This window comes from Furipterus horrens, unplaced genomic scaffold (assembly GCF_987537825.1).
Source record: "Furipterus horrens unplaced genomic scaffold, mFurHor1.1.pri manual_scaffold_12, whole genome shotgun sequence".
NCBI classification, from domain to species: domain Eukaryota; kingdom Metazoa; phylum Chordata; class Mammalia; order Chiroptera; family Furipteridae; genus Furipterus; species Furipterus horrens.
This window is the reverse complement of record NW_028327182.1, coordinates 22,158,225-22,184,316: the sequence shown is the minus strand read 5'-3', so window position 1 is coordinate 22,184,316 and position 26,092 is coordinate 22,158,225. Positions and strand designations below refer to the sequence as shown.

Genomic DNA, 26,092 nt, shown 5'->3' with positions numbered 1-26,092 from the left:
GACGCGGGCGTCAAGTGTCAGTAGTCGCGGGGCAGGTACGCGCGTTCGCAGCTCGCTCGCAGAGACCAGCGGTGGCGGGAGCGGTCCCCGGCAAGCGAGAAAGCGCGGTGGGGCGGGGCGGGAGAAAGTGGCTGCTCGGAGGACGTTGGCGTTTACGCGTGGCCGAGCGGAAGAGTTTTGCTTTTCGTGCGCGCCTTCGAAAACCGCGCCTGCTGTGGACTAAGGGGTCCGCCCGAAGTCTCCCCTCCTCCGCCTGCGACCCCGCGTGGAGCTCGCCGGCCCGCGCCAGCGTGGGCGAAGTGGGAAGTGCGCTCGACTCGCGCCCCGCGACCGGAGCCGCCTCCTGAGTGCCCATGGCTACGCGGGTGCTGACCATGAGCGCCCGCCTGGGACCCGTGCCCCAGCCACCAGCTCCGCAGGACGAGCCCGTGTTCGCGCAGCTCAAGCCAGTGCTGGGCGCCGCGAACCCGGCCCGCGACGCGGCGCTCTTTTCCGGCGAGGAGCTGAAGCACCCGCACCACCATCCGCAGGCGCAGCCGGCGCCGCAGCCCGCTGCGGGCCCGCGGCTGCCCCCGGAGGAGCTGGTCCAGGTAGGAAGAGCGGCTTCCCTCCCTCCTGGGGCTCGGGCGTGTCCCGCCGCTGCAACGCGCGGGCGACAGGGGCCGCTCCAGGCTGGGGCGTGCGTCTGGGCTCAACGGGAGCCGGAGCTGGGGTGGGCAGCCCCGCCCTGCCCTCCTAGCCAGGGCACCCGCATTTCGCAGTGAGAAAGTGGGCCGATCTCAAGAGGAGGGTCCTAGGTGAACCTGCCCTGGCGGGTCGTCCGGCAAAGGGTAAAGTGAGAACTAGGTGCTTTCGCGCACCTTTTTTTTTTTCTTTTTAAACATTTTAAATATTTGGAGGCTCAAACCTCGTACCTCACGCCGAACTTTAGTTCAATTACGCCTTTCGCCTTAATCTCCCCCTTCTCGTAGTGCAGGGGCCCTGGAGGTTCACCCCCGCCCCACGTCGGCTCGTGTTAAGTGGAAACGCAAATCGGGGTTTTGGGAGGGGCCCCCCTCGGGGTCCTTTTTTCTTATCTCGTGAGGCTGCCTTTGGAAAGCCGGAAAAGCATAAGATGTATCGGAGTGATTATTTTTTCCTTAAAAAGAACGCCGGGGTGTTGTTTTCTTCATGTGCGCGTAAATTTCCTCCCGGAGCCGCGTTGAAAGCTGGCACTTGGCTTGTACACTTGCCCGGCAGCCGAATTAGAGCAACCGCCTGTTTCTTTCGCCCACGCAGGGAGTTATATAGCCCAGAAAAAACTTCCCGGGACTTTTAGCTTGTCCCAAGGAAAAAAAAATTGGAAGCATACCCACATGCAAACAGCTGGAAGAGCTAAAATCAGAAACCACTAACCACCACGGAGCGAAGGGCACGAAAGAGTTTAGTTCGGTTTATTTCAAGACGCTTCATTTAATAGTCCCTTGGTATATTGCATATTGCTGCTCTGCTCCTACGCCGGGGGGGTCCACGAGTGTCGCCGTACTGGGAAAGGACAGTGGCATTTGTCAAAGAGATGACTCACATGATTAGAGCGTTAATTTTTATTTTTAAATCGTGTTTATCCGAGAAACCGCGTCCGCATCCTCACTGAAGGATACGAGGTCGGACATGAAACGCTTTGGAAATTGTCAGTAGCAAAAAAAAAAAAAAAAAAAAAAAAAGCCAAAAATACATCCCCCACAAACGCGACTGTATTCACCGATTAAGACGCCACGGTTAATCGTTTGATGAGCCATTTAGTTAGGGTGTATTTTTTTTCTTTTAAAATTTCCTTTTCAGTGTTAAAGGAGTACTTAAGCTTATGTTATAGTGGGAGAGAAGATAGCTGTTAGAAAGACTTGTTGCAAGCTGGATTCCGCCCTTAAAAAAATAAATCACCATTGAAAACGATTTGGTTATTTCCTTCCATTTGTCAGGTTTTGCTCAGGAGAGACCAAGAGTATAAAGTATGACTGGGCTTTTTACAGAGTAAGGGGGGATGTAGCGATGTCCCACCGAACAGGACCTGAGGAATGCTTTGCTGGTGACTGTGCTAGTGATACAGCAGCCTCTCCCCACCCACGGGGCCTTAGCACCACTCCACCAAGGGAGTGATTTTCCCCTAGGTAATTAAAGATCTGTTTTAGATAGGGATATAAATAGGAACATTTCATTATCATATTAACCAATTACAGAATCTGATTAAAATCAACATTTAGATCAAATGTTGAATGCGAACTTGTTCTTTCAGTGGATACTATGTTTTGATCAAAATATTGTATTTAGGTTTCCTATCAACTAGAAACCAGAAAAGTCACTGAAATAGTCAAGGAATTATGTCTTACATGAAATATTTCATCAGTATCTATCTAAGCAGAAATAAAATAAACCCCAGAACTTTGTAATATTATTTTTAAGGTTTGCTTAGTTAAAAAAAACACACACACATTAAAGTTACCTGTACGAGATGAGTAGAATTGAGGTACTTTGGCAATATTACAATATTGTACTTCAGTTGCAAACTTCACTAATCGCGCAGGGATTCCTGCTTGTATGCAAGTGATAATAATGTGTACTTTATTAATTGTGTCAGAAAGGAATATGTTTTGTGTTTGCTTCCCTTTTTTGCTTGATTTGCCTCATTCACTTTTTGTCCTCAGTTGATTGTGGGAGTGGTTTTACCAAATTCATGTTACACAGGGTTTCGTAAGGTTTTAGTGAACCAGTTATTACACAATTGACAAACCTGGTATGTTTATAAGCAACACTTGGGAGGAGTTTGCCCAAGTACTTTTCTCAGGGATTGTTGGGGAATTTTTAGTAAGCACCGTTTGTTTGTTCTTCCTGAGATGATGAATTAGGTGGATTATGCCTGTTTGTATTCTTCTTTTTTAGACAAGATGTGAAATGGAGAAGTATCTGACACCTCAGCTCCCTCCAGTTTCTATAATTCCAGAGCATAAAAAGTATAGACGAGACAGTGCCTCAGTCGTAGACCAGTTCTTCACTGACAGTGAAGGGTTACCTTACAGTATCAACATGAACGTCTTCCTCCCTGACATCACTCACCTGAGAACTGGCCTCTACAAATCCCAGAGACCGTGCGTAACACACATCAAGACAGAACCTGTTACCATTTTCAGCCACCAGAGTGAAACGACTGCCCCTCCTCCGGCCCCGACCCAGGCCCTCCCTGAGTTCACCAGTATATTCAGCTCACACCAGACCGCAGCTCCAGAGGTGAACAATATTTTCATCAAACAAGAACTTCCTACACCAGACCTTCATCTTTCTGTCCCCCCGCAGGGCCACCTGTACCAGCTACTGAACACACCGGATCTAGATATGCCCAGTTCTACAAACCAGACAGCAGTAATGGACACTCTTAATGTTTCTATGTCAGCCGCCATGGCAGGCCTTAACACACACACCTCTGCTGTTCCGCAGACTACGATGAAACAATTCCAGGGCATGCCCCCTTGCACATACACAATGCCAAGTCAGTTTCTTCCACAGCAGGCCACTTACTTTCCCCCGTCACCACCAAGCTCAGAGCCTGGAAGTCCAGATAGACAAGCAGAGATGCTCCAGAATTTAACCCCACCTCCATCCTATGCTGCTACAATTGCTTCTAAACTGGCAATTCACAATCCAAATTTACCTGCCACTCTGCCAGTTAATTCGCAAAACATCCAACCTGTCAGATACAATAGAAGGAGTAACCCCGATTTGGAGAAACGACGCATCCACTACTGCGATTACCCTGGTATGTGCTCCTACCTGGTTGAAGCATCGTTCGTGTGTGTGTGTGTGTGTGTGTGTGTGTGTGCGCGTGCGCGCGCGTGCCTTTTTCCAAACTCAGGTAAATTTACAAAGGAAAGGAGTGTTGACAATAAAAATCACCTGTTTTGTTCTTCTTGTATCCCGGTCTCAGTGTCTTACCCTGTTATGTGCTACTTAGTTGCCAGTTGCTTATTTTATGTTAAAAAAAAAAAAGGCTAGAATATTCTGGGGGAAAAGCTACTTACCTTTTCCTCTCTTTAATGTTAAACAAGAATTTGAATTTGAGTTATGCCAGACTGACTTTAACATAATTTCCAGTCACAAATTGGAGATTTTAATTCTAAATTAGGTACCCTGAAAAGACATCACTTAAGTAAGGTAGAAGAAAGTGTGTGGTAATGAAGTGGGGATTGAGTCGGCTGCTACAAGACAAGACTGTCTACAGAATAGATTTAAGGGTAGTGCTGATAGCATATGAGCCTGTATGCTCATTTTTGAATTAGATAATTTCAAATTCATGTTCATGACCGAGAACATGAATTGGTGGCAGTAATGAATATATCTGCAAGTTGCTGGCATAAGCTAGTTTATGATTTATACAGGGTATAATTTGTTGATTATGGTACATGGTACAGCATGACATACTAAGGGAGAAAACAAGAAATGTAGGAGTGCCAAAAGTGGCAGTCATCTCGGTTAATGGTTTAACATTGCCAACTCTGGAGCCATGAAAAATTTTAAATCACTGAAGTATGTATTACTAGTATGAAGTACCTACTGGAATATAGACACATTTCGCATTTGTAGCTTAATTTGAGATTATCCTTTCTGCTAAAGTGATACATATGTAAAGCAAATCACTTTAATTTTAGAAAAGTAATAGGGGAGTGCTTTTTAAAACTGAAGCTTCAGGTATCTAGCATGAGATTTCTTCTTTAAAGCCAGATTTTAAACACGAAATCATCAAATGTAAAGATTTCAAAGGATCTCCAAAATGACAAGCTGTTTTCTTTCCTGCTTTATTTTAGGCTGCACAAAAGTTTATACGAAGTCTTCTCATTTAAAAGCTCACCTGAGGACTCATACTGGTATGTAATTTTCTTGTTAATTCTGTGAGTTGTGTAAATAGTGTAAGTGGTATTCATCCTTTTAAAAGCCAACACTTGTTTGATCTCTTCTTTCTTCTGTCAACTTTTATTTTTTAATGGCCTACCTTTTCAGCACTGGCTTGGCTCAAAATTTAGTTCAATGAAAAAGTCTGGTTCCAGGAAGGCTGATGTTCGCTTACCAAGACCTTGCCCTGTCACCTCACATAGAATTAATTACCCAAAAATGTAAACAACGATGTTTACTAATGGATTTTAAAACTTGTAATGGAACTGCTATTTCTTATCATGAAGGGAAAAATGTAGCTCATTTTTTCTTCAGCAAATCAGTTGGTTTCTATAAAGCTACATTAAACACTAAAAACGTCTATTTAGCATGTAAATCATACTGGGTTTAATACATTATCTTTAGTTTTATCTCTAGCCTAAAATATCAGTGTTCAACATGCTGTGGTTGATGAAAGGAAGGGCTGGAATTGCAAAGTATTAAAGTCAGACAAAGATAGGATCGTGCTTTAAAAGTTTTTTGATACCCTACCCTAGTCTACATTGGATGCATATGGGAGACTATTCTAGCTTATATGAAAATTTTCAAAATGTGCTTTTAAATTATGCCCTTTAATTTTATAAACATATATTTTGCCAGATGTATACAATCACATTTAAATGCTTTTTAATTTCAAAACTTTTAAGTCAGAACCTGTTTCAGGACAAAACCAGGTGGCATGCTTTCAGAACCTCCAAATATCAAAATATTTTCAAACATATAGATAGTTACTATTTGCGGTTTTGTTAAAAGGACAGCCCTAAAGGAGATAACTTAAACAGTGATTGTGTTTTATTTTCATTAAACACAGCCTTACCTAAAGTTCAAAGAATAAGTTTGCTAATAAAAGCAATGACCTAGCAAAATGTTTTATTCCATCATTGCTATGGAAACCGAAGTATTCAACAGTTCCTTTGAATGGGTTGTTGGATTAGTGTGAGGACTTGAATCTCTCCAGGCTAGATGTTACTATGGAAATTGAGTTTTGATAAATGAAGTAGTTATCTCTAACTGCTGCATTAAAAAGTAAAAGCCTTTGAACGAAGGTCAGTGCTGAAACGGGGCACTAAGGAATATGGCTGCAGACATTTTGTATGTCTGTTAGGTATTGCATATCCCAGTGATCAGCACTTCTTATTAAAATCTAAATAGCATCGCCAGCAATGTGGTGGATTCCAAGGCTTTCTGAGAAACTGCTTTTAAAGAAAAAACATCTCATGTATTTATCAGTGAGACGATGGGGTTGTTTTGGCCTGATGTTTCTTTAAAGATACACAGATTGATTGTATAAAAGGAAAGTTCCTACTGAAGTAACTCAAAGAAGGAATTGTATTTATAAAATATGTTGAACACACACCCATTAAGCATAGAATAAACTCAGTCTAAAGTTTTCAAAATACAAATGACGAGGCCAAGAACACATTCCATGTAGAGATATTAAAACATCCTTTTATAAAATCCATGTTAAGGAAGGACACATTGAAAACAGGTTTTTACCTGAATTTTGATTAAGGGGAAGTGGAAGTAACTTCAAAACATTCAGACTCTTGTTTCTCTTATTTGGAAGTCCTTGAAATAAGAGATAGGGAGGAGTGAACGTTTTTCATGAGGTTAAAGTCCCCTAATAAAAGAGGGGTGCAATTGCATAGAGCGATATAATCAAGTATATTGCAAGGATGTGGTCACAACATATCAAAATGGCCTTGCAACCCCTGCAAGTCAGGGTTTAGTGCACTGAATGCTTATACCTGCGGTTCTGGAACCTGACCTGCTGGTAAAGAAATTTAATAGTGGGTTGTCTTAACAATGCTTGTACTAATAAAAACAAGCCAAAAAGAGGACCTAGGCCTAGTTTGGGTTCCATGCATGGACTTTTTCACCTGATCATAAATGTGGGGCCATCGACATTTAATGAGAGACCATTTAATCCAGTTTAATAAAGTTTTGTTTGATTGTCTTTCAAATGCCTTGGGGAGGGTTTGTAGCAGACTTGTTCATCTGGCTAAACCCGTTCTTGGGTAATCATAGAGCATTGAGGTTGTTTTCTCCTCATTTCTAGTTTCTAGACAATACCTTTTAAAATTACCTCTCTCCTTGCATCCTCCCCACCCTGCCTGTTGTTTTTTAATGAATGTATCCGAAACCAGCAAAGACTTGCTTTTTTTTTTTTTTTTTTTTTTTTTTCCCCTCTTTTAAGGCCCAGGCATTTCTAAAGTACTTATTCCATTTAATAGCTTTTTGTTTTCTTTCTGTTCCCCTTGCCCAGTTTTTATTAGAGGATTTAAAAAACAATCCAAATGGGAATGTTGATATTATATTTGATGATACAAAAGTTGTTTTTTAAATGATTGCCATTTGCAGGCAGAATGTGGAGCACCCTACCTAGCCTTTCTTTGGAATATAATTGTAAATGCTTTAAAATGTCAAGTTACCTTATGTTTTAAAAATGATGTCAGCAGTTAAACTACGTCTGAGTTCTTTTTAATTGCTTATTCTGGATTTTTAGATTGTAAATGCTTCTTGACTTGCAAATTGAACGTAAGGGAAGAGTCCTTTCAAAACAAAGACCTTTTAAAAACAATTTTAGATGAAAGAGTAGATGATACTTTCTCGAACCAGAAGTCTGAGAGCATTCATGTTTTTCTAAGTTCATACCTTTTTTTCTTCTTTTTATTAATAAAGAATATACAAATAATACAAAGTTCTGTCTTTGTATGGTTAGACAATATATCTGAATCTATTCCAGGAAATTATTGTATTTCACTTAAAAACATGTTATGTCTTTATATACATCAGAGCATATTTATAGACCTATAGAGGTAACCTTTACAGGGATGTGTGTTGTATACATGTCATGCCTCTGGTTACACAATTGTGGCTGCTTCAACAGTGTCAAGAACTGGTAAATTTCCAAATCAAAATACTTGTACTTTTAATAGCATTTAGATGTGAATAGTCTCCTGAAATCTGTGTATGTCTCATGACGTATATAATGGGCTATTCTTGTTGCCACCATTTAAAACTTATTCCCAAGTACCTTAAAAAAAAAAGATTCACATACCATTTTGCCGTTACAAGTCAACGTACCTGCTAGACTGATTCATGAATCAAATAGCAAAATCAGCTGCAGCCAGCAGGATAGTTGTTTGTTCATGTATCTGACTAGTTTTAATTTCATAATGAAGATTTAAGATAACCCAGACTACATATGGAAAGAAAAACTTGTAAGAAATTGAACTTTTTTTCATGCCACTGGTACTGTTTTTTTGGTATGCCTATGAGTACCGTAAGTTAAAATACTTATATGTTGAGTGTGGAAATATTTTTGAAATTTGTGTTTACACATTAGTAAAAAGTGCTTTCCAAAGAAAAAGTTCAGAAGAAGTAAATAGTGAACTTAATACAGATGTCTGAAATCTCCGTGGTTTTAGTCACATGTGTGAATGTGCACTTGACCCTAGAGAACATGCTAAAGCAGTTGGGAAAGCAGGATATAGTACCGTTTTTAGATCATTCCATCAGTTTTGGCTGGCCAGCAGGGTGGAAAGTGAGCAGTTGTGCAGAGAGGGTCTTTGAGCCTCACGCACACGTGGCTCAAGTGTCCCTTAGGCCCAGATTCTGTGCACAGCTGTCCTGGGTGCACTCTTGATTCCCAAAATGACTTGCTAAGGGTTGATACGAGAAGGACATTTTTGGAAGCCACTCCACAAAAGAAAATGGAAATCTACGAGTCACATAGGAACACAACATGGACTCTGAGTAAAGCAGTTGGTACTGCATTTCACAGTGAGCTGTGTTCAGGGCTCCACAGCACATCTTAGGGATTTGTCGCCCAGGCCTGGCTACGAAGATGGTAAACTCCCATGTTCTTCATACTTGATTATGTAGGACGTTATTTCCTAATGATATTTCTGTTACGATGTTGCTATGTGTGCTTTAAAATACATCATCTTTGCTTGAGATTTGTTCCTAAGTATTGATTTTAGTTACACTTTGGGTACTAAAAAAAAATCCTTAGGTATAAATTTCTGTGTACTACTTTGCTCTACATGATTATTAAATATACTAGGTGTAGATTTTTATTTAAAAAATATTGACAGTGTTGACAGTAAAGACTTTTATTCCTGGCACTTCCCCACTAAAAGAAATATTGAAAGTGTTCTGAAAATTAGATTTCTTTTTTTTTTTTTTTTTTTTTTGTGGAACTGTGGAAAAGAGTGCAAAGTTTAAAAAAATATATAGGATTTCACTTCCTTAGAAAATTATTTAGAGCTAATTTCAGCATAAGATTATACATATATTTCCATAATTATATATGGACTTTAAGGGGATGAATGATATAGTCTGGATCTAAGGATCAATATTAGCTAAGTGTGTGACCTGTGTTGCTGGTAGAGGTTAAAGTTTGCAGGATGAAATTTAGTGCTCAGTAATTTTTTTGAGTCTGAATTTGAAAGCTACGCAGGAAAAAGTATCACACTTAGCCTACAGTGTTACCTGTTACTAGTTAAACATTCTTAAATTATTTTCATTTGCAGCTTTATATATTGACAATTTCAAGCTTATGTTTAAAAAAAAGTGGTAGTTTTAAGAGACTTTCTGGTTTCAGACCTCTGGAAAGGTATTTATGAGTTTGAAAGCTTATTTCTTTTTACTGACTCTAACTGGAAAGATTAAACTTTGCTTCTAGGACTTGTTCTTTCATCTGAAAAACATTTACGTAGGAAATTTTTGTTCTGCAATGATAAAGCTTATCAAAGGTTTAGAAGTTGAATTTGATCAAGCAAACATTTTTGACTGATCCTGCAGTGAATCCAAAGAGAATCTCTCCCCTCTTCTTATAAACGGGTGGGAGATTTGTTCCTAAATAGATTAAGTAGAATTGCTGAAGTTGAGATAGAGACAATCAACGCTAAAGGTAGAGAAAATGTAATTTTTATTTTAGAGCAATAATTTAATCACCCAAGATTTTTACTTTGGCAGATATTTTTAGTTCTATAGAATGTAGTAGCTGTTTACTTGATGACCTACATCTTTTCTGGTGAAGGATTAGAAACAAAGTAATGGCCTACTTTAGTAAAAGTATCTCTGTAACAGCATTCTTATTCTGTCAGCCTGTATTATTTATATTCAAGGATCTCCAACGATTCTAATTAAGGGTGGCTCATTGTTATAGAAGTGCACTGTAGATGACTTTCATTTAAAAAACATCTAGGCAGAATAATAACTATCTCTTTGACTGACTAACTGCAAACTTTCGAGTTGGGAGGAAGCTTCCTGATCAAGGTAACTACATGAAATGCAAATTAAAGGAAAGGATATTTAGTACTTGGGCAGTGCTAGAAATATGAAAATAACGACTTTTTCTATTTTGGTTAAAAAAGAAAAGGATGAAATATTTTATCAGTACTTTTTAAAAAATTAGCCTGGGCTCTTAGGAGAAAGTGAATCTGAATGTTTTCTTTCTGTCAGAAGACTCATGGATTGGTGTTTTATTTCATTAACACCGTTAATGATAGAGGATGCTTTCTCCATTGCTTTTGTTGAGAATCCCCAGGAGAAGTAGCAGTAGTTTAGGAGCCTAGAGATTTATCCTGCTGGGATTCTAGACTGTAAACCTTGTCAGGGTATCCCCACCAACCCCCCTTTAGATTTAGCAGATCACTGTTCTCTGTCCCCAGGAGAAGTCCCCTCGCTGCCTTTGACTAGTAGTAGGGCCTCCAGAACTTCTTAGTTTTCATCAAATACAGCCCAGTACTGTAAAAGAAAACTGTTTACATAGAATTTACTTATACCTGTACAGCCATAGGATGGAGAGGCAAAAGGTATGATTCTCACATAAATAAATGCACATTTAGTTGGATTATCCTCAGTGGTCCTAGGCAGAAAAGAACCAGGCAAAGCCCTGTTGCTGGTGAGGCCATAAGAAAAGGACAATCCCATAGACTCACACTAGATGCTTTCCTGTTTCTTGCACCTTCCTTTCTTTTCATTAATGGAAATAACCGAGTTGGTCTGACTTGAGCCAAATATGTGATTGTTCTAGAAGCGTGGCATTAGCGCTGGAATAGAAGACAGACTCTGCCCTTGAGGAACTTTCAAAGCCAGTTGGTGGCAAAATACAGCTATTTGAAGCCTCTGTGCAGCAGTATATGTGCAAGTGCACACCAGCCCTTCAAAAGGACCTTAAGTGATGATGGGAATGCAGAGAAGGGATCTCTCCTGAACTGTTCAGAGGTTTTCTGGGAGGGGTGAGGTGAATCGGGTTTTTTAAAGACAGGGATAAATACAAATTGACTAAAAGAGAAAGAAGGATTTTTCTTTCTTAATATATCCTTTTAAAGTAATCAGTTTGCTTAAAGCGGGTACATTATTGATAGGGCCGCTATAGCAAATATTAGATGTATTTTATAAATACTAGTAACACTAATCTTTGAAATGAACTGCCTACCCTTCTGTTCCAAGTGTAGGAGATGTATTACAATGAGCTTTAATAAAAGATGCTTAAAAGGAAAATTACTGGCATTCGTATATAAAAATATAAATGAGCCTAAATCATTCTACATTATCCTTTTTTCGATATCTAATATTCATGAATTTACTTAATTTTGGGGTTAATGTTTCTTATTTCTTTACCTTTTTTATTAAAATATATAGAGACTGTTTAAGACTATAAATTCTCTACGTCTGTAATGATGGGGAAAAAATCTAACTGTTATTGAATTGCATGGAAATATTTTCCTCCTGAAATAAGAGCTCATTTTGAACTTCAGGACTCTTGAATTTTAAGAATTAAGATCAAATAAAATTATTGAACTGATTTATTCCACTTTACCAGTTTGCATTGTTTTTGGTCTCAGAATAGGATATGGATTTTAAGTTCTTTGAAGCCAGAGGTCAAGTCTTATTGGTTGTATTCGGCAAGTCATTTAGTACGTTACACTCTTGTTTACTAAACATTGACTTTAATCCTCATGGTTTTTAGCCTTTATTAGATATCATTGATTTGGATTATCTTTTAGCCAGACATACAAATTTACTGTAATAACTTTTAAAAATCACATAAAATAACTAAGAATAATATTTTATCTGTTTTGTTAGAAGTATCTTTGTAGAACCTTCTAGGGAAAGGCCTAGAAGAAGGTCTATTGAATGTGTTCACCAGAGCAAAGAAACCTCCCATTCTATTGTGCTAGATTCAAGTCATTTTTTATCTGTTCATTAGAGGGAAAAAATAAGATAGATAATGTTTTAGTTCATCACTAAAAATTTTTTGAATACTTCACAAATATATTCTGCTTAGTGTGGGGTAAAGGGGAACCATTATTAAATAATAATAATTTGGAGGTTGTCAATACCAGGACAGTTTAGTGTTCAGGACCCCACATGACCTCAAAGGTGGGTCTTCACTGAAGACCCAGTGCTTGAGACAGTCTGGGTTAAGGCCTGCTCTGTGTCCATTAAGCTGGACCTTAACTGACCTTCACAAGTGGCTTGAGAATCTTTAAATAAATTTGAACAAAAAATCGTTCATATAGAGCTTATTAATGTTTGCTAATGGAGGATTTAAGTAGAACATTAAGGATAAGTGGCAGGCTAGGATTCTTAATGTGGAGCTCGTCGTTCTTCTACTAACTCACAGAGTTAATGTGAGGATTGAGTGAAATAATGAGAAGTACCTGACTCGAGTGTGTGCTCATCGGATGTTTGTGCTTGTGCCTTTATATGTATGTTTAACCTAAACTTTTTTTTTTTTTTTTTTTTTAAGATTAGGGGTTCCTAGCAAAAGAGTCCTAGCGATTTTAAAGTAGAATTAGAAAATGCATAGTTCATTTGAGAGATAAAGTGGAAGCTTGTTTTTTATGCTGTACAAACTTGTCACTTTTTTTCTTTTTGCCTTTGGAAAGTTTCACATTAACAGCATAAGAACTTAAAAATACAGTTGATGTTGAAAGAGCTTAACTAAATATTTTAAATTGGTGGTATTGGAAAAGGATTCTGTAAAAATCCAATTAAACTTTTGAAAGCTCTATCCTGTTGAAATAACTTAAAGGAAGTCAGTTTGGTTTCCCAGAAGTACTGTGCATAGTGTTTCTGGCTGAGGAAGAAAGGCCGAAATCAGCTATTTGGCCAGAAATTGGGTACCAGCTTCCTCTACAATGTTTTACTTGAGCGGTGTTGACACTTGAACAAATCCCATAGAAACTGCCCCAAGTGGGGAACAGTTGTCCTTGTTTTATAAGACTTGGTCCCATAACTAGTGTCCCAGACACTGTTAGTATTCTTGGCTGAATAATCTATATATGTGCATGAACTGGGAGCATACCCCCAGATGTTTAGGAACTTTAATTGGCTACTCTTTTTCAGCCAATCAGCAAACTTTAAAAAATATTAGTGCAGTTTATTGCTTTATAGCCAATAAAAATAGTGGACAAAAAGAGTCTAGTGTCCCTTGTTTCTTCAACTCTGAAAAGTCAGTTCTCTTGCTATTTAATTATTAAGTTCAAAAGACTAGAATGATTTCTTTTAAAACCAGGGTACTTTAGGAATTTTTTTCTTTGCCTCAGACATGAGAAATAACTTTCTCTTTCCATTAAATGGCAGTCAGGTATTTAACCAACATGTTTGTTTTTGTGAATTTATTTTTCACAAGGAGCAAAAACAAACACTTGTGTGGAGAAAGTTATTTTTTAACTATTTGATTTCCATGTACAAGAGCGGATCACTCCCTTTACTGCTAATATTAAACAGATTAAATGTGAAAGTTTGAGAAGAAGAAAAAACAATTCAGAAATGATTCCATCCATTTTACAAATAGAGTGATAGGACACAAAAAGGACATTTGAAAAAACAAATAATTGTGTCCTGGTTCAGAGCCAGAGGAGAGGAGACAGGAAAGGTGGCTGGCTAGGAGGCACACCAACCCTAAGGAGTTGAAAGAGAAACCTCATGGGAAGTAATTGGTACAAGTTTCACAGGCCCTTTTTCTTCTTTGTCTTTATGGAATTTTGTTTAAGAGTCAGACAGGTTAGCAGAATAATAGCAAAAATGTATTAACCACAAGCTGTAGAAATCTCAGTTGATGTGGACAATGTCTTTTAAAATTTGGACACAGTTGAGTAATCTTACAACTTCCTGAATATGATACTGCTAAATCAGGCAAAAAGGTTGTTGAGTTTCATGGTGACGAGTGTTGAGGTTCTTCTCTTTTAGAAGAAAACATTTCAAAAGGAATTTCTGAGCTTGGCTGTTCAGAGTTTGAATATGCAGATGTATCTCACAAACTCATCTTAAGCTAACGTTCATAGAAAATTACAACAATAAAGCATAAGTACAGTAGTCCCTCTATTGTGGTTTACTTATCGCGTCCTCACTGTATCGTGGGATTTTTTAAAATATATTTAACTATTTATCACGGATTTTTTGCTATATCGTGGGATTTTGCGGTACTGTATACGTATGTTGTTAAAGTTATGTAGGTTTAAGAGTGTAGAATATGTTTAAGAACATAAGTAGTGTTATAAAAGGTTAAGGGAGTGGGAAAGGTTTATAAGTGTGTGGGAAGGGTTTATAAAGCCTTAAAATATATATAAGTACTAAAATAAATGTAAGGTTGCTACTTCATGGATTTTCATCTATCTTGGGGGGGTCTAGAACGTAATACCGGTGATAAGTGAGGGAATACTGTTAATGAGATTCTTAGGTTTTGGGATTTATCTAGGGGACTACATGATCTCAAATGGGATTAATTAATCCTAAAACTGGGAGTTAAAACTGCACTATAGATATTAAGTAATTTTAAAAGATTAGCAAACTTTAGACAACATTAAGAGTAATACAAATTGCAGTGGAGCAGCAAGTCAGTTATCAATTCACTATTTCAGTGAAGAGAGCTATGAATGGGTAGATTGAATGATTAGGGACTTCGAAAGTATGTATTACACTTGTAAGCTCCATGAGGCCAGGCATTTTTGCTCTTTGTGTTTTATTTCATGTGTTCAGGGCAGTGCCCAACATATGGTAGAAACTTGGCAAATCATTTATAAAATGATATTTTTAAAAAAGATTATTTATTTTTAGAGAGGAGAAGGGAGGGAGGAAGAGAAGGAGGGAAACATCAATGTATGAGAGGTACATCAATCGATTGGTTGCCTCTCCCATGCCACCAGCTGGGGATCTGGCCCACAAGCCAGGCAGGTGTCCTGACCAGGTATTGAACTGGCAGCCACTTGGTTTGCGACATGACCCCTAACCCACTGAGCCATGCCAGTCAGTGCTATAATGATCTTTTTTGGTGCAGTACTTTACATAGAAAAAAGAATGCAAAAATTAGCAAATATTAGCTGTTATGGTTGTTTCATGACTCTTGACGAAAAGTGAAATGATCAGTTTCAGACTTTCTGATCTTATTGAGGAGTTTATTAAATATCAAATGCATATAAAGCTTTAACACCATTGAACTTAACATTTTTTCTCTTTGTTCTGCTTTCACCTGAAAAATGGGAGGCTGTGGATGTAGATGTGCCAGTGTGAATTGCAAAGAGCAGGACCTAGGACGGGTTTGCAGTAAAAGATTGCAATTGTAGGACCTTAAAAGTCATTGTACTGGTGATCTGAGCAGCTCCATCTCTTGGCCATCTGATAGCCATTAGTCTTCACTCATTTAATTTGGGTGTATTGGTGTAGACATTGTATTCGAATAGTGACGATAAAGCCACCCAAGCTCTCTAGCCATTTTATGGATTTATGCATACTGAGCACTGATTCATGTTGCACATTTAAAATTGAAATTTTTTCATTCTTCAGTGGTACACAATACTTCTTTTGCATAATGAAATGAAGTAGCGTTCTATGAGACAGTCCCTGCTCACTAGATGACTTTGAGAAGTGAGTCCATAACAGAATTCTTGAACTTTTCTTCTCTTGGATCATGATATATTTTTTTTAAATTATATTTTCAGGCAGGATCCATGATGTTTGCCTTACAAGCATGGCACCTCACCTCTTCTCTTCTTAATTGTCACAGGTGAGAAGCCGTACAAATGCACCTGGGAAGGCTGTGACTGGAGGTTCGCGCGCTCCGACGAGCTGACGCGCCACTACCGGAAGCACACCGGGGCCAAGCCGTTCCAGTGCGGGGTGTGCAACCGCAGCTTCTCCCGCTCCGACCACCTGGCGCTGCACATGAAGAGGCACCAGAACTGAGCGCCGCCGCTTTGGGCCTGCTGTGCCTGAGCAGTTCACACTGACGGTCTGCAGGTCACCTGGGGAAATTTTAAACTACAAAATCAACTCTCTCTATGTATAAAAAGAAAAAAACAAAAAAACTGGAAGTGTATATTTTGTATATTTGAGAAAACAGGGAGTACATTGTATTAATACCAAAGTGTTTGGTCCTTTTAAGAATCTGGAATGCTTGCTGTAATGTATATGGCTTTACTCAAGCAGATTTCATCTCATGACAGGCAGCCACATCTCAGCGTGGGGATGGGGGTGGGGGTGCAAGGTGTGTTTGCTGTGTTTTTACCTAAGCACCATCATTTAATGTGACAGTGTTTAGTAAACAAGTCAGTTGGCAGGCACAGGAAGAAGGCTGGATTGTGTGTCAAGATTTTACTTGACATCAAGTGGTTTTTCAATATTAGACTAATTCCTTAGAGGTGCGCAGTGTACCTGGCAATTCACAAATAGCCATTGAACAAATAAGTGTTTTGTTTTGTTTTTTTATATGAGTTGCCTATATTTGCTATTCAAAATTTTGTAAATATGCAAATCAGCTTTATAGGTTTATTACAAGTTTTCTAAGATTTTTTTGGGAGAAATCAAAAGTGATTTGAAAATAACCATGAATACATTTACAGTTAGAATTTGTGGTAAGATACCTCTTAAAACCTTACCAAATTCATTTCTTTAGGGGAAAGAAATAATCATTCAAATGAACTTAAAAAGCAGATTTAATGCACTGATTAAAATAGGATTGTTTATTTTAAATATGAAAAGACATTTTATATGAATTGTGAACTCAAGAGCTTAAAGATAGTTACAGTATACAAAAGTTAAACCTCTTACAATAAGCTAAACACAGTATCATTTTTAAGATGGAGGACTTATGTAATTTATGATGCAGTTTTCATATATGAAAATGTTGACTTTATGATGCAGTTTTCATATACTGAGATTATTTGCTCATGCAGTACTGTTGGTTAAATGCCAGTTCATATGGATTTTGCATGTAATATACAGTGACACAGTAATTTTACCTAAATTACAGTGCAGTTTAGTTAATGTATTGTTCATACTGACTCAGTGTCTGCCTTTAATTACAAATGACATGTTGAAAACTTAAGGAAGCAAGTGCTACATATATGCAATATAAAATAGTAATGTGATGCTGATGCTATTAACCAAAGGGCAGAATAAATAAGAAAAATGCCAAAAGGGGTCTTAATTGAAAATTTAATTTTGTTTTTAAAATATTGTTTATCTTTATTTATTTTGTGGTAATATAGTAAGTTTTTTTAGAAAATTTTCATAACTTGATAAATTATAGTTTTGTTTGTTAGAAAAGTTGCTCTTAAAATGTGTAAATAGATGACAAGTGGTGTAAATATTTTGTAAGAGGCTTCAAAATGTTTATACATGGAAACATAACTACATAAAAAGCATAAATCGGTTGCTGTTTTGCTTCTTTTTCCCTCTTATTTTTGTATTGTGGTCATTTCCTATGCAAATAATGGAGCAAACAGCTGTATAGTTGTAGAATTTTTTTGAGAGAATGAGATGTTTATATATTAACGACAATTTTTTTTTGGAAAATAAAAAGTGCCTAAAAGATTCATGTTGTGCCTTACTTCTTCACTTAACAGTCGCAAAACACTTAGCAAATTACGTTTCCAAAATTTAAAAGGGTCTGTTTATCAGGGCAGTTAATAAAAAACCAGTTTCCACATTGAACCAATACCTTTGTTTAAGACAAAAAGAGAGGGATTTGTTTTTAAAATATGATTAGAGGTATGAAGGGAGGCATGATTCATGAATGCTGATCATTATTATTTTTCTGGTTACTGCTCTTGATTTGATGTGATGAAATGAAACTTTGGTCTTCCTCCTAAAAACTTGTAACCCTAGTCCAAATCCAGATTGAAACATTTTACAAAATACCTGCTCAGTACTCAAAACTGTCAATGTCATGAAAAACAAGGGAAATCCGAGAAGCTATCAGCCAAGAGAAGCCTAAGGTAACATGACAACTAAATGTAATGTAAACTAAATGGCATTCTGGAACAGAAAAAGGACTTCAGGGAAAAACTGGGGCAATCTGAATATACTATAGAATTTAATGTTTCAGTCTTGGTTTATCAGTTATAATAAATGCATCGTAAGTTGTAATAGAGAACGGGGGAGTGGTATACAGGAATTCTGTTTTTGCAGTAATTCTATAAATCTAAAACTTATAGAATGAAAAGTTTATTAGAAAAGCAAAGGAAAAATTCAGTATCACTTTTGTATTTTTAGTAAATGGGAAAATCTCTGATGTTGGAGCTAAAGTGAATATTTCAGTTATATAATATGGCATCATAAGTTGATCCAGCCTCTCACTATTTGAGTCATTCTTCCCTCATTATCTAGTTCAAGAATACGATAAACATCATTCCCTAGCCAGAATTTCTCATTGTGGGAAAAGCTAATCTCTTTGGCTCAAATTTATTTCTAGAAACAAAAATAGGGAGGCTGTAGGTTTATATTTTATTTTTTGAAACAAGCACTCCATATGTACAGTAACAAATCAAGGGTGTATCAGTATTCAGTTGTAATTGGTAATTTTATGAATTAAGAAATTTTCTTATAAGTAAAAACGTCCACTCCTACTTTGGTTCTTAGCACTTAATTGTATTCATCTTTCTAAAAGAAATACTATTTTACCCCAGGCTGAAATATTTCCAATTCTCTCTCTTTTGTAGGATGCTCTTTCCCCTCCCTTGTCAGCTAGCTACCTGTTCAAATCCTTGTCTGCCAAAGCTCGCACAGACCCTCAGTCTTTATTAACCATACTTAGTGGAGCTTCTTTTGTATTTGGAGACGTGACAATTTAGCATTTGAATTATTTCCGGACCTATACCATATGTGTTTTTCTTCCTATTGTCAACTGCTTGGAAGAAACCTCACTTCTTAGATGGCATTTGTATTTCTGCTCTTACTGATTGGATAAAGCAGATGTCAAAAAATAGTTAAGGTGCTGTATGAAAGGGTGTAAGCCCTGCAGGAATTGAGTCAATTTTATTTTGGCCCAATTTTCTCTTCATCTTGCATTGTTGCTATAGTATTTGTGCTGGGGTTTTGATAAGATGTGTGACTGATACTGTGATTATAATGTGAGCAAACAGGTAATGAGTTGTGAGTTTTTAAACAGGATTTTCTGAAAAAATTATTTTAGACAATTATTACTAACACTTCAAAGCTGGAAATAATTTAATTGCTGATCATTAGCATATCCATTAAATGAATATTTGGTTTCAAACATATCCTGACCAGTCTCATGGTAAACAAGCTATCCCAACTAAACAAAAATTGATAATACAGCAGGTTCCAGTTGGCCAGAATGCAGTCATGTGGTTTGATTTCAGGGAAGTAATACTCTTGAGTTTGAGTTTTGTTCAGTTAGATTTTATTTTCCTCATCCCCACTCCCAGGTTATCTTGTTTTTTGTTGTGCTTCATTTTTGTCATTTTAATTCTTGCTGATGGAGCTTGTGTTCAGTGCATCACTTCATGGCATTCAATTAGAGAACCCTTAGATAAGCATGACCTGGCCTGCCTACATGAAAATGTTCTTCAAAATCTAGCTAGATTCCTTTTCCTATCTGCAGGTAAGCCCATGAGAGCTTTTTGGATTAATCTGTGGGCCATAACAACAAAGGAGGGCTTTATTCTCCATTACTAAATCTGGTCTCCACTTTGAAGTTAACCAAATTCTGTCTTTGGTTAGATTCTTCACTGCAGTGTTAAAATAATCAATAGTAGACTTTTTTTTTTCCTTTTTCTTTTTACTCAAACCAGAATTATAGGTGACAAAACCTGATATTTAATACTTATTTTCATAGTGACTATTAAAAAAATTGCTTGAGAGTTACGTGTGATTGGAAGAGTTTGTTACATGAAAACTCAGAGTTTTTCTTTGTAAACCAGCAACCCTTATTTTATCTTTTCCTCCCAGTACATATCACCCCATGAAAGCATTTGTGGCTATAGAAATGCTAATATTTTTTAAAAATATATTTATTTATTTTTAGAGAGATGGGAATGGAGGGAGAGAAACATCAATGGGTGGGTGGTTCTCTTATGCCCCCAGCTGGGGACTTGACCCACAACCCAGGCATGTGCCCTGACTGGGACTTGAACCGGTGACCCTTTGGTTCGCAGGCTGGCGCTCAATCCACTGAGCCACACCAGCCAGGGCTAATATTCTTGAACATAAAGCTAAAAGGTAATGCTATTTGACGATCAAAAGACAGTTGAATGATATATATGGAAGGAATGGAAAACTAAGGTCATATAGACTAGGTAAAAATGGTAGATTACATGCATCTAATTTTGCAGCCTCTTAAAACCCCACTGAAATGAAGGTTTTTCCTCCCCAAGGCATAAATCTGTAAGAACAGAAAAATAGAAACACCAGCAAATTTTGGGAGCTGGAAAGAGCTAGATAGTAGAGGTAACAAACTGAGCAGACCTGAAAAGGCAGAATCCTAGAAGAGTAGTGGAGAAAACCAGAACTAACCTAACTCCCACAGAAATTCCTAGAGATCTCAGAAAACTAGCATCAAGTATCATACTTCTAGAAGTAGAGTTAAAATAGTTTTTAAGTTTGTCTAAAGTTTCCTTAATCACTTTTTCAATTACAGTTGACATACAATATTACTTTAAGGTGTACACCCCAGGGATTAGACATATAACTTTCTAACTGATCATCCCAATAAATTTCATACCCTTCTGCCACCATACCTAATTATTAGGATATTATTGACTAAATTCCCTGTGCTGTATTTTCACATCCCCATGACTATTTTATAACTACCAATTTGTACTTCTAGTTCCTTTACCTTTTTCACCCACCTCCCCAGTCCATCTCCCACCGGCAACCATCAAAATGTTCTACCTGTGAGTCTTGTTTCTGTTCTGCTTGTTTGTTTATTTTGATTTTTAGATTCTATTGTTGATAGATATGTATTTATTGTCACTTTATTGTTCTTTTTTTTGTTCTTTTTTTAAGTAGACCCTTTAACATTTCATGTGTTACTGGTTTGGTGGTGATGAGCTCCTTTAGCTTTTTCTTGTCTGGGAAGTTCTTTATCTGCCCTTCAATTCTAAATGATAGTTTTGCTGGGTAGAGTAATCTAGGCTGTACGTTCTTGCTTTTCATCAATTTGAATATTTCTTGCCTCTTCCTTCTGGCCTACAAAATTTCTGTTGGTAGTCTTTGTACATACCTGCTTTTCTCTTGCTTTTTTAAAGATTCTTTGTCTTTAACTTTTGGCATTTTAATTATGATGTGTCTTGGTGAGGGCCTCTTCAGGTTTATCTTGTTTGACACTCTGTACTTCCTGGACTTACGTCTCTTTCCTTCACCAGGTAAGAAAGTTTTCTGTTTTTATTTTTTCGAATAGGTTTTCAATTCTTTATCTCTTCTCCTGCTGGCACCCCCCTGATGTGAATGTTGGCACACTTGAAGTTGTCCTAGAGGCTTCTTACACTATATTTTTGGATTCTATTTTCTTTTTGCTGTTCTGATTGGGTGTTTTTTGCTTCTTTATATTCCACATTGCTGATTTGATTCTTGGCTTCATCTACTTTACTGTTGAGTCCCTGTAAATTATTCTTCATTTCAGTTAATGTACCCTTCATTTCTGACTGGTTCTTTTTTAATGATTTCTATGTCCTCTTTCATGCTGTTGAAGTTCTCACCAAGTTCCTTGAGCACCCTTAAAACGTTTTGAACTCTATTTGGTATTTTGCTTACCTCCATTTCATTTAGTTCTCGTTCTGGAGACCTCTCCTGTTCTTTCATTTGGGACCTATTTTGTTGTTTCCACATTTTGGCTGCTTCCCTGTTAGTTTCTATGTACTAGGTAGAGCAGCTACATCTCCCAGACTTAGTAGTAGGGCCTTATGTAGTAGGTGTCCTGTAAGGCCCAGTGGCGCAGTCTCCCCTGTCACCCAGCTGGGTGCTCCAGGTGCACCCCTAGGTGGGCTGTGTGCACTGTCCTGTTGTAGTTGAGTCCTGATTGATGTTGGTGTCGCTGGGAGGGATTGACCCCCAGGCCAACTGGCTGTGAGAACGGGCTGTGACTACAGCAGGGGAGCTGCTGTGCAGGAGTTGATCCTACGGAGCAGGACTTTGGCGCTCACCTCATTAGCCTGTTGAACAGTTGCTCATGGAGGTGGGAGGGTTGTAATCCAGCATGGTCTGAGGCTGTCCTCTGGGTACACTGGCTTTGGTGCCTCCTGGGCAGTACAAGGTCAAGTACCATCTGTGCCCTGCCTGGGGCCACCCCACGCAGGCTATAGAGCAATCTGTAAATGGCTGCCCCCCTATTTGTACTGGGCTTGGAGGAGCCCAGGAGAGGCCAAGCTGTGAACCAAGGCTGGCTGACGCTAGTGCTGGGCTTGGGGTCACATAGCCAGCGGTAAGGGGTATGCAAAGGCCAGATGCTTCTTGTTTGAGAGGTTTTAGGAAAGTCTGAAACAGGAGGTTGGAGAGGTCAATTGTATGGAAAAGTCACTGGAATAGTGTGGGTGGGTCCACAAGTTGAGTGGGGTGGAGTCTCAGGAAATCAGGGCAGGGCAAACAAAGTGAACCAGGTTGATGGAGTCTCAGATATGGCACTCGTTTGCTGGCTCTCTGGTGTTGGGGAGTGTTTTAGAAAAGTAACAATGGCTTCTGCCAGCACCTTTGTCTGGCAGACATATGTCTCTGGCTCCTTTCAAGGTGGTGCCCTAGTGCTGGAGCTCAGAGAGCGTGAGTCCAAGTAAGTCCAGTTTCTCTTAAAAGGGTGAAGAATGAAGAACTGCCTGGAACTCCAGGAGCCCCCTGTCTCCCTCAACCACAATCACTGCTGGTTTTTACAGCCAGAAGTTATGGGGACTTCTCTTTTTGGCACTGGAACCCTGGGCTGGAGGGTCTGGTGTGGGGCAGGGACCCCTCACTTCTCAGCCAAAACATCCCTCCTGATTTTAAACTGCCACACGTGGGTGTGGGATGAGCGTGTTCCTCATCTCTGCCCCTCCTCCTACCAGTCTCAATGTGGCTTCTTTAAATCCCTAGTTGTAGGACTTCCATTCAGCTAGATTTCAGGCAGTTCCAAATGATGGTTGTTCTGTAGTTGTAACTTTGATGTGGTTGTGGGAGGATTTGAGTACCGTGTTACATACGCTGCCATCTTGACCAGAAGTTTTACAAGTTTTTACTTCCTAGTCTTCCCCACTACCCACCTCCACTCCAACATATTTACTCTGAATAAGGAATCATGATCTAGTCACCACCCCTGCAGAAGAATAAAGATTTATACGCTTATCCTTTGGAAAGGAGAAAGACAGAGTCTCTAAATTAGTAGTTAACAGGTTCAATTAATGGCAAGAGTGCCAAACAGAAAACAGGAGGATTGAATGACTGTGCATATTAATTACTGGAACCCATTCTTCTAATTTTCCCCATTTAGTTCCTAGAAATGCTGGAGCCAAAACCTTTATCTTCCAGGCAGGAGGATGGAAAAGTCTTCAGAATGGACCATTCGAAGAGGAAAAGTCTAAATATACTGAAAAATTCAAGTTCTCCCATAATATGGCCCAGCCAGTAACTCAGAGAAACCAAGAGATGATTAGCATCATACATACGTTCTGTGCTTATAATCTTTGATCCCTTACTATTAAATATTAACAGATAACCAAAGATTACCAGATATCTGAGGAAACCATCTAACAAGAAAGAAAGAAAACAGTGAAGAGCTGTTTCTTTAAGGTTAAAGAAAAAAGACTGTGTAAGGTGGGTAAAATATATTTTTTAAAGCTATTAATGTTGTAGCTTCAGGTGTATAGGAAAGATTATAGTTATGAAACAAACAGGATGCTCTAAATAACATGGAGAAAACAAAAAAATTAACATTGAAATATGAGAAAATCAAAAGTAGACAGAAGTTCAAGAGTAGAAAAGTAAATCAGTTCCAGTCGAAGAGGTCTGTTATTTAAACGGAAGTTCCAGAAGAGAGAATAGAAAAAATGAGAGTAGAAAGAGAAATTAAAATAATTCATAGAATTCCTTCAAACCAAAGTTTGAACATTTCAAAAGTAAGAGGCTTTGGGATGTCCTAACAAAGCATGTTAGTAGACCTACATCAGTATGAAATCTCCAACCCTGGGACCGAAAAGAAATTCCTAAAACTCCCAGAGAGGAAAAAAAATTCATACGTAAGGGCAGCTGAATGACTTCAGACTTTTCATTAGTGACAGTGAAATATAGAAGGTGGTAGAAGAATACCTTTATGTTATAAAGAAAAATGATTTTTAATCTGTAATTTTATACCCAGCGACAGTATATCAACCAAGTGTGAGGAGAGAATTAGACATGTTTTTGAAATGCAAGGTCTCAAAATGTTTACTTTTTTACCTCTCGGAAAGCTACTGGAGTCTGCACTTCACCTCAAGATGAGGGGGGATATCAAGAAAGAAAGACGTGGAATAACGGGGATAGGACCCTGCACAGGTAAGAGATGAAGCTGAATCTTCAGGATAATGGACAGAGCAAAGGAAAGGGAGACTGTGTACACTAGGCATCAAGAGCAACCAGTTCAGGTTAAAACAAGTTAAAAATCTCTAGAAGAATCTTTTTTAAGATATGAAATTGAATACATCTGAATGTCTTTCAAGAAGATTTAGACTAGGGTTGGCAAACTATAACCTGAAGTTCAAAACTAACCCAAAGCCTGAAATCTTCCTGCCTGTGAGCTATGAGTGGTTTTTACCTTTTTGAAAGATTGGAAAAAAATGTACACAGAAACTTTGTGTGACCCATGAAGCCTAAAATATTTACAATCTGTCTCTTTTTCAGAAAAAATTTCTGACTTCTGATTTAGACAACCGGTGACGATTTGGTGTTCTGGAGATTCACGTATAGAAAACCAAACAAAAAACATCACACATGCACACACACAAACAATTATTCCATGTAAAACACAGAGTTGTGCGATTGAAGAGATGACAGCGCTATATGTTATGAAGAGATACGGAGGTAAACACTGAAGATCGGCTAAAATAGTTGACTGTGGATGGCTGTAGGGGTAGGGTAATAGCAGAAGGAAGGTGGGATTATTGATTTTATATTAAAAAGCCTTGTAGAGCCCTGGCTGGTGTGGCTCAGTGGATTGAGCACCGGCCCGTGAACCAAAAGGGTTGCTGGTTCTATTCCCAGTCAGGGCATATGCCTGGGTTGCGGGCCACGTTCCCAGTTGGGGTCACGCAAGAGGCAACCACACGTTGATATTTCTGTCCCTCTCTTTATCCCTCCCTTCCCCTCTCTCTAAAAATAAGTAAAGTATTTTTTTTTAAGAAAAGCCTTTTAGAGATATTTACCTTTTTAAACCACATGCATACACAATTTTGATAAAAATAAACAAGAGCAGAAGGAAGAAGAGGAGGGGAAGGAGGGACAATAATCTCATAAAGAGTTAAATGCAAACCCCATGTTCCCTTGGAAACTGTTGGATGCTTTTTGCCTGGTGGGCTCTGTCCTCCCCAAGCACCATGCCCACCTTTGGGAGTCTGTAGGAGAGCAGACTCAGTTTCTAACATGATGACCAGTGTACAGACAAGAGAAAACTGAGGAAGTGTAATTTCAGGAGTTAGGTATAATAATATTTGGGCACCAATACAGTAAGTCCTCAATGCCATAGACAGGTTTCTGGAAACTGCAACTTTAAGTGACACGAGGTGTAACGAAACCAGTGCTACCTTAGGCTAGTTGATACAAACAAGAGTTAAGTTCCTTCAGCATATTTCTGGGCACAAAAGCATCACCAAACTTCTCAATAAAGATTCCAAACGTTTCTACTATGAAATATTGAAATAAATGTGAGCTATTCAATGCT

The 26,092-nt window shown here is 38.4% G+C and overlaps 1 protein-coding gene and 1 long non-coding RNA gene across 2 annotated transcripts; both read left to right on the top strand.

Moving 5' to 3' along the window:
* Positions 1–33: 33 nt before the first annotated feature.
* Positions 34–17,790, top strand: KLF5 (KLF transcription factor 5). The gene is made up of 4 exons (XM_090258621.1): positions 34–590; positions 2,917–3,787; positions 4,833–4,892; positions 15,983–17,790. The coding sequence occupies exons 1-4, from the start codon at positions 354–356 to the stop codon at positions 16,159–16,161; spliced, it is 1,347 nt and encodes a 448-aa protein (XP_090114747.1). The 5' UTR covers positions 34–353; the 3' UTR covers positions 16,162–17,790.
* A 6,154-nt stretch (positions 17,791–23,944) lies between these two features.
* LOC149995942 (uncharacterized) lies at positions 23,945–25,308 on the top strand. The gene is made up of 3 exons (XR_016507413.1): positions 23,945–23,994; positions 24,627–24,711; positions 25,057–25,308. It is a non-coding gene; the product is annotated as an uncharacterized LOC149995942 (long non-coding RNA).
* Positions 25,309–26,092: the final 784 nt, after the last annotated feature.

Bases quoted from the DNA above. Each gene is read 5' to 3' on its own strand.
- KLF5 (XM_090258621.1), top strand. From the start codon at position 354: ATGGCTACGCGGGTGCTGACCATGAGCGCCCGCCTGGGACCCGTGCCC. The intron at 591-2,916 runs GTAGGAAGAGCG...CTTCTTTTTTAG, and splicing joins CCCCGGAGGAGCTGGTCCAG to ACAAGATGTGAAATGGAGAA. The intron at 3,788-4,832 runs GTATGTGCTCCT...GCTTTATTTTAG, and splicing joins CCACTACTGCGATTACCCTG to GCTGCACAAAAGTTTATACG.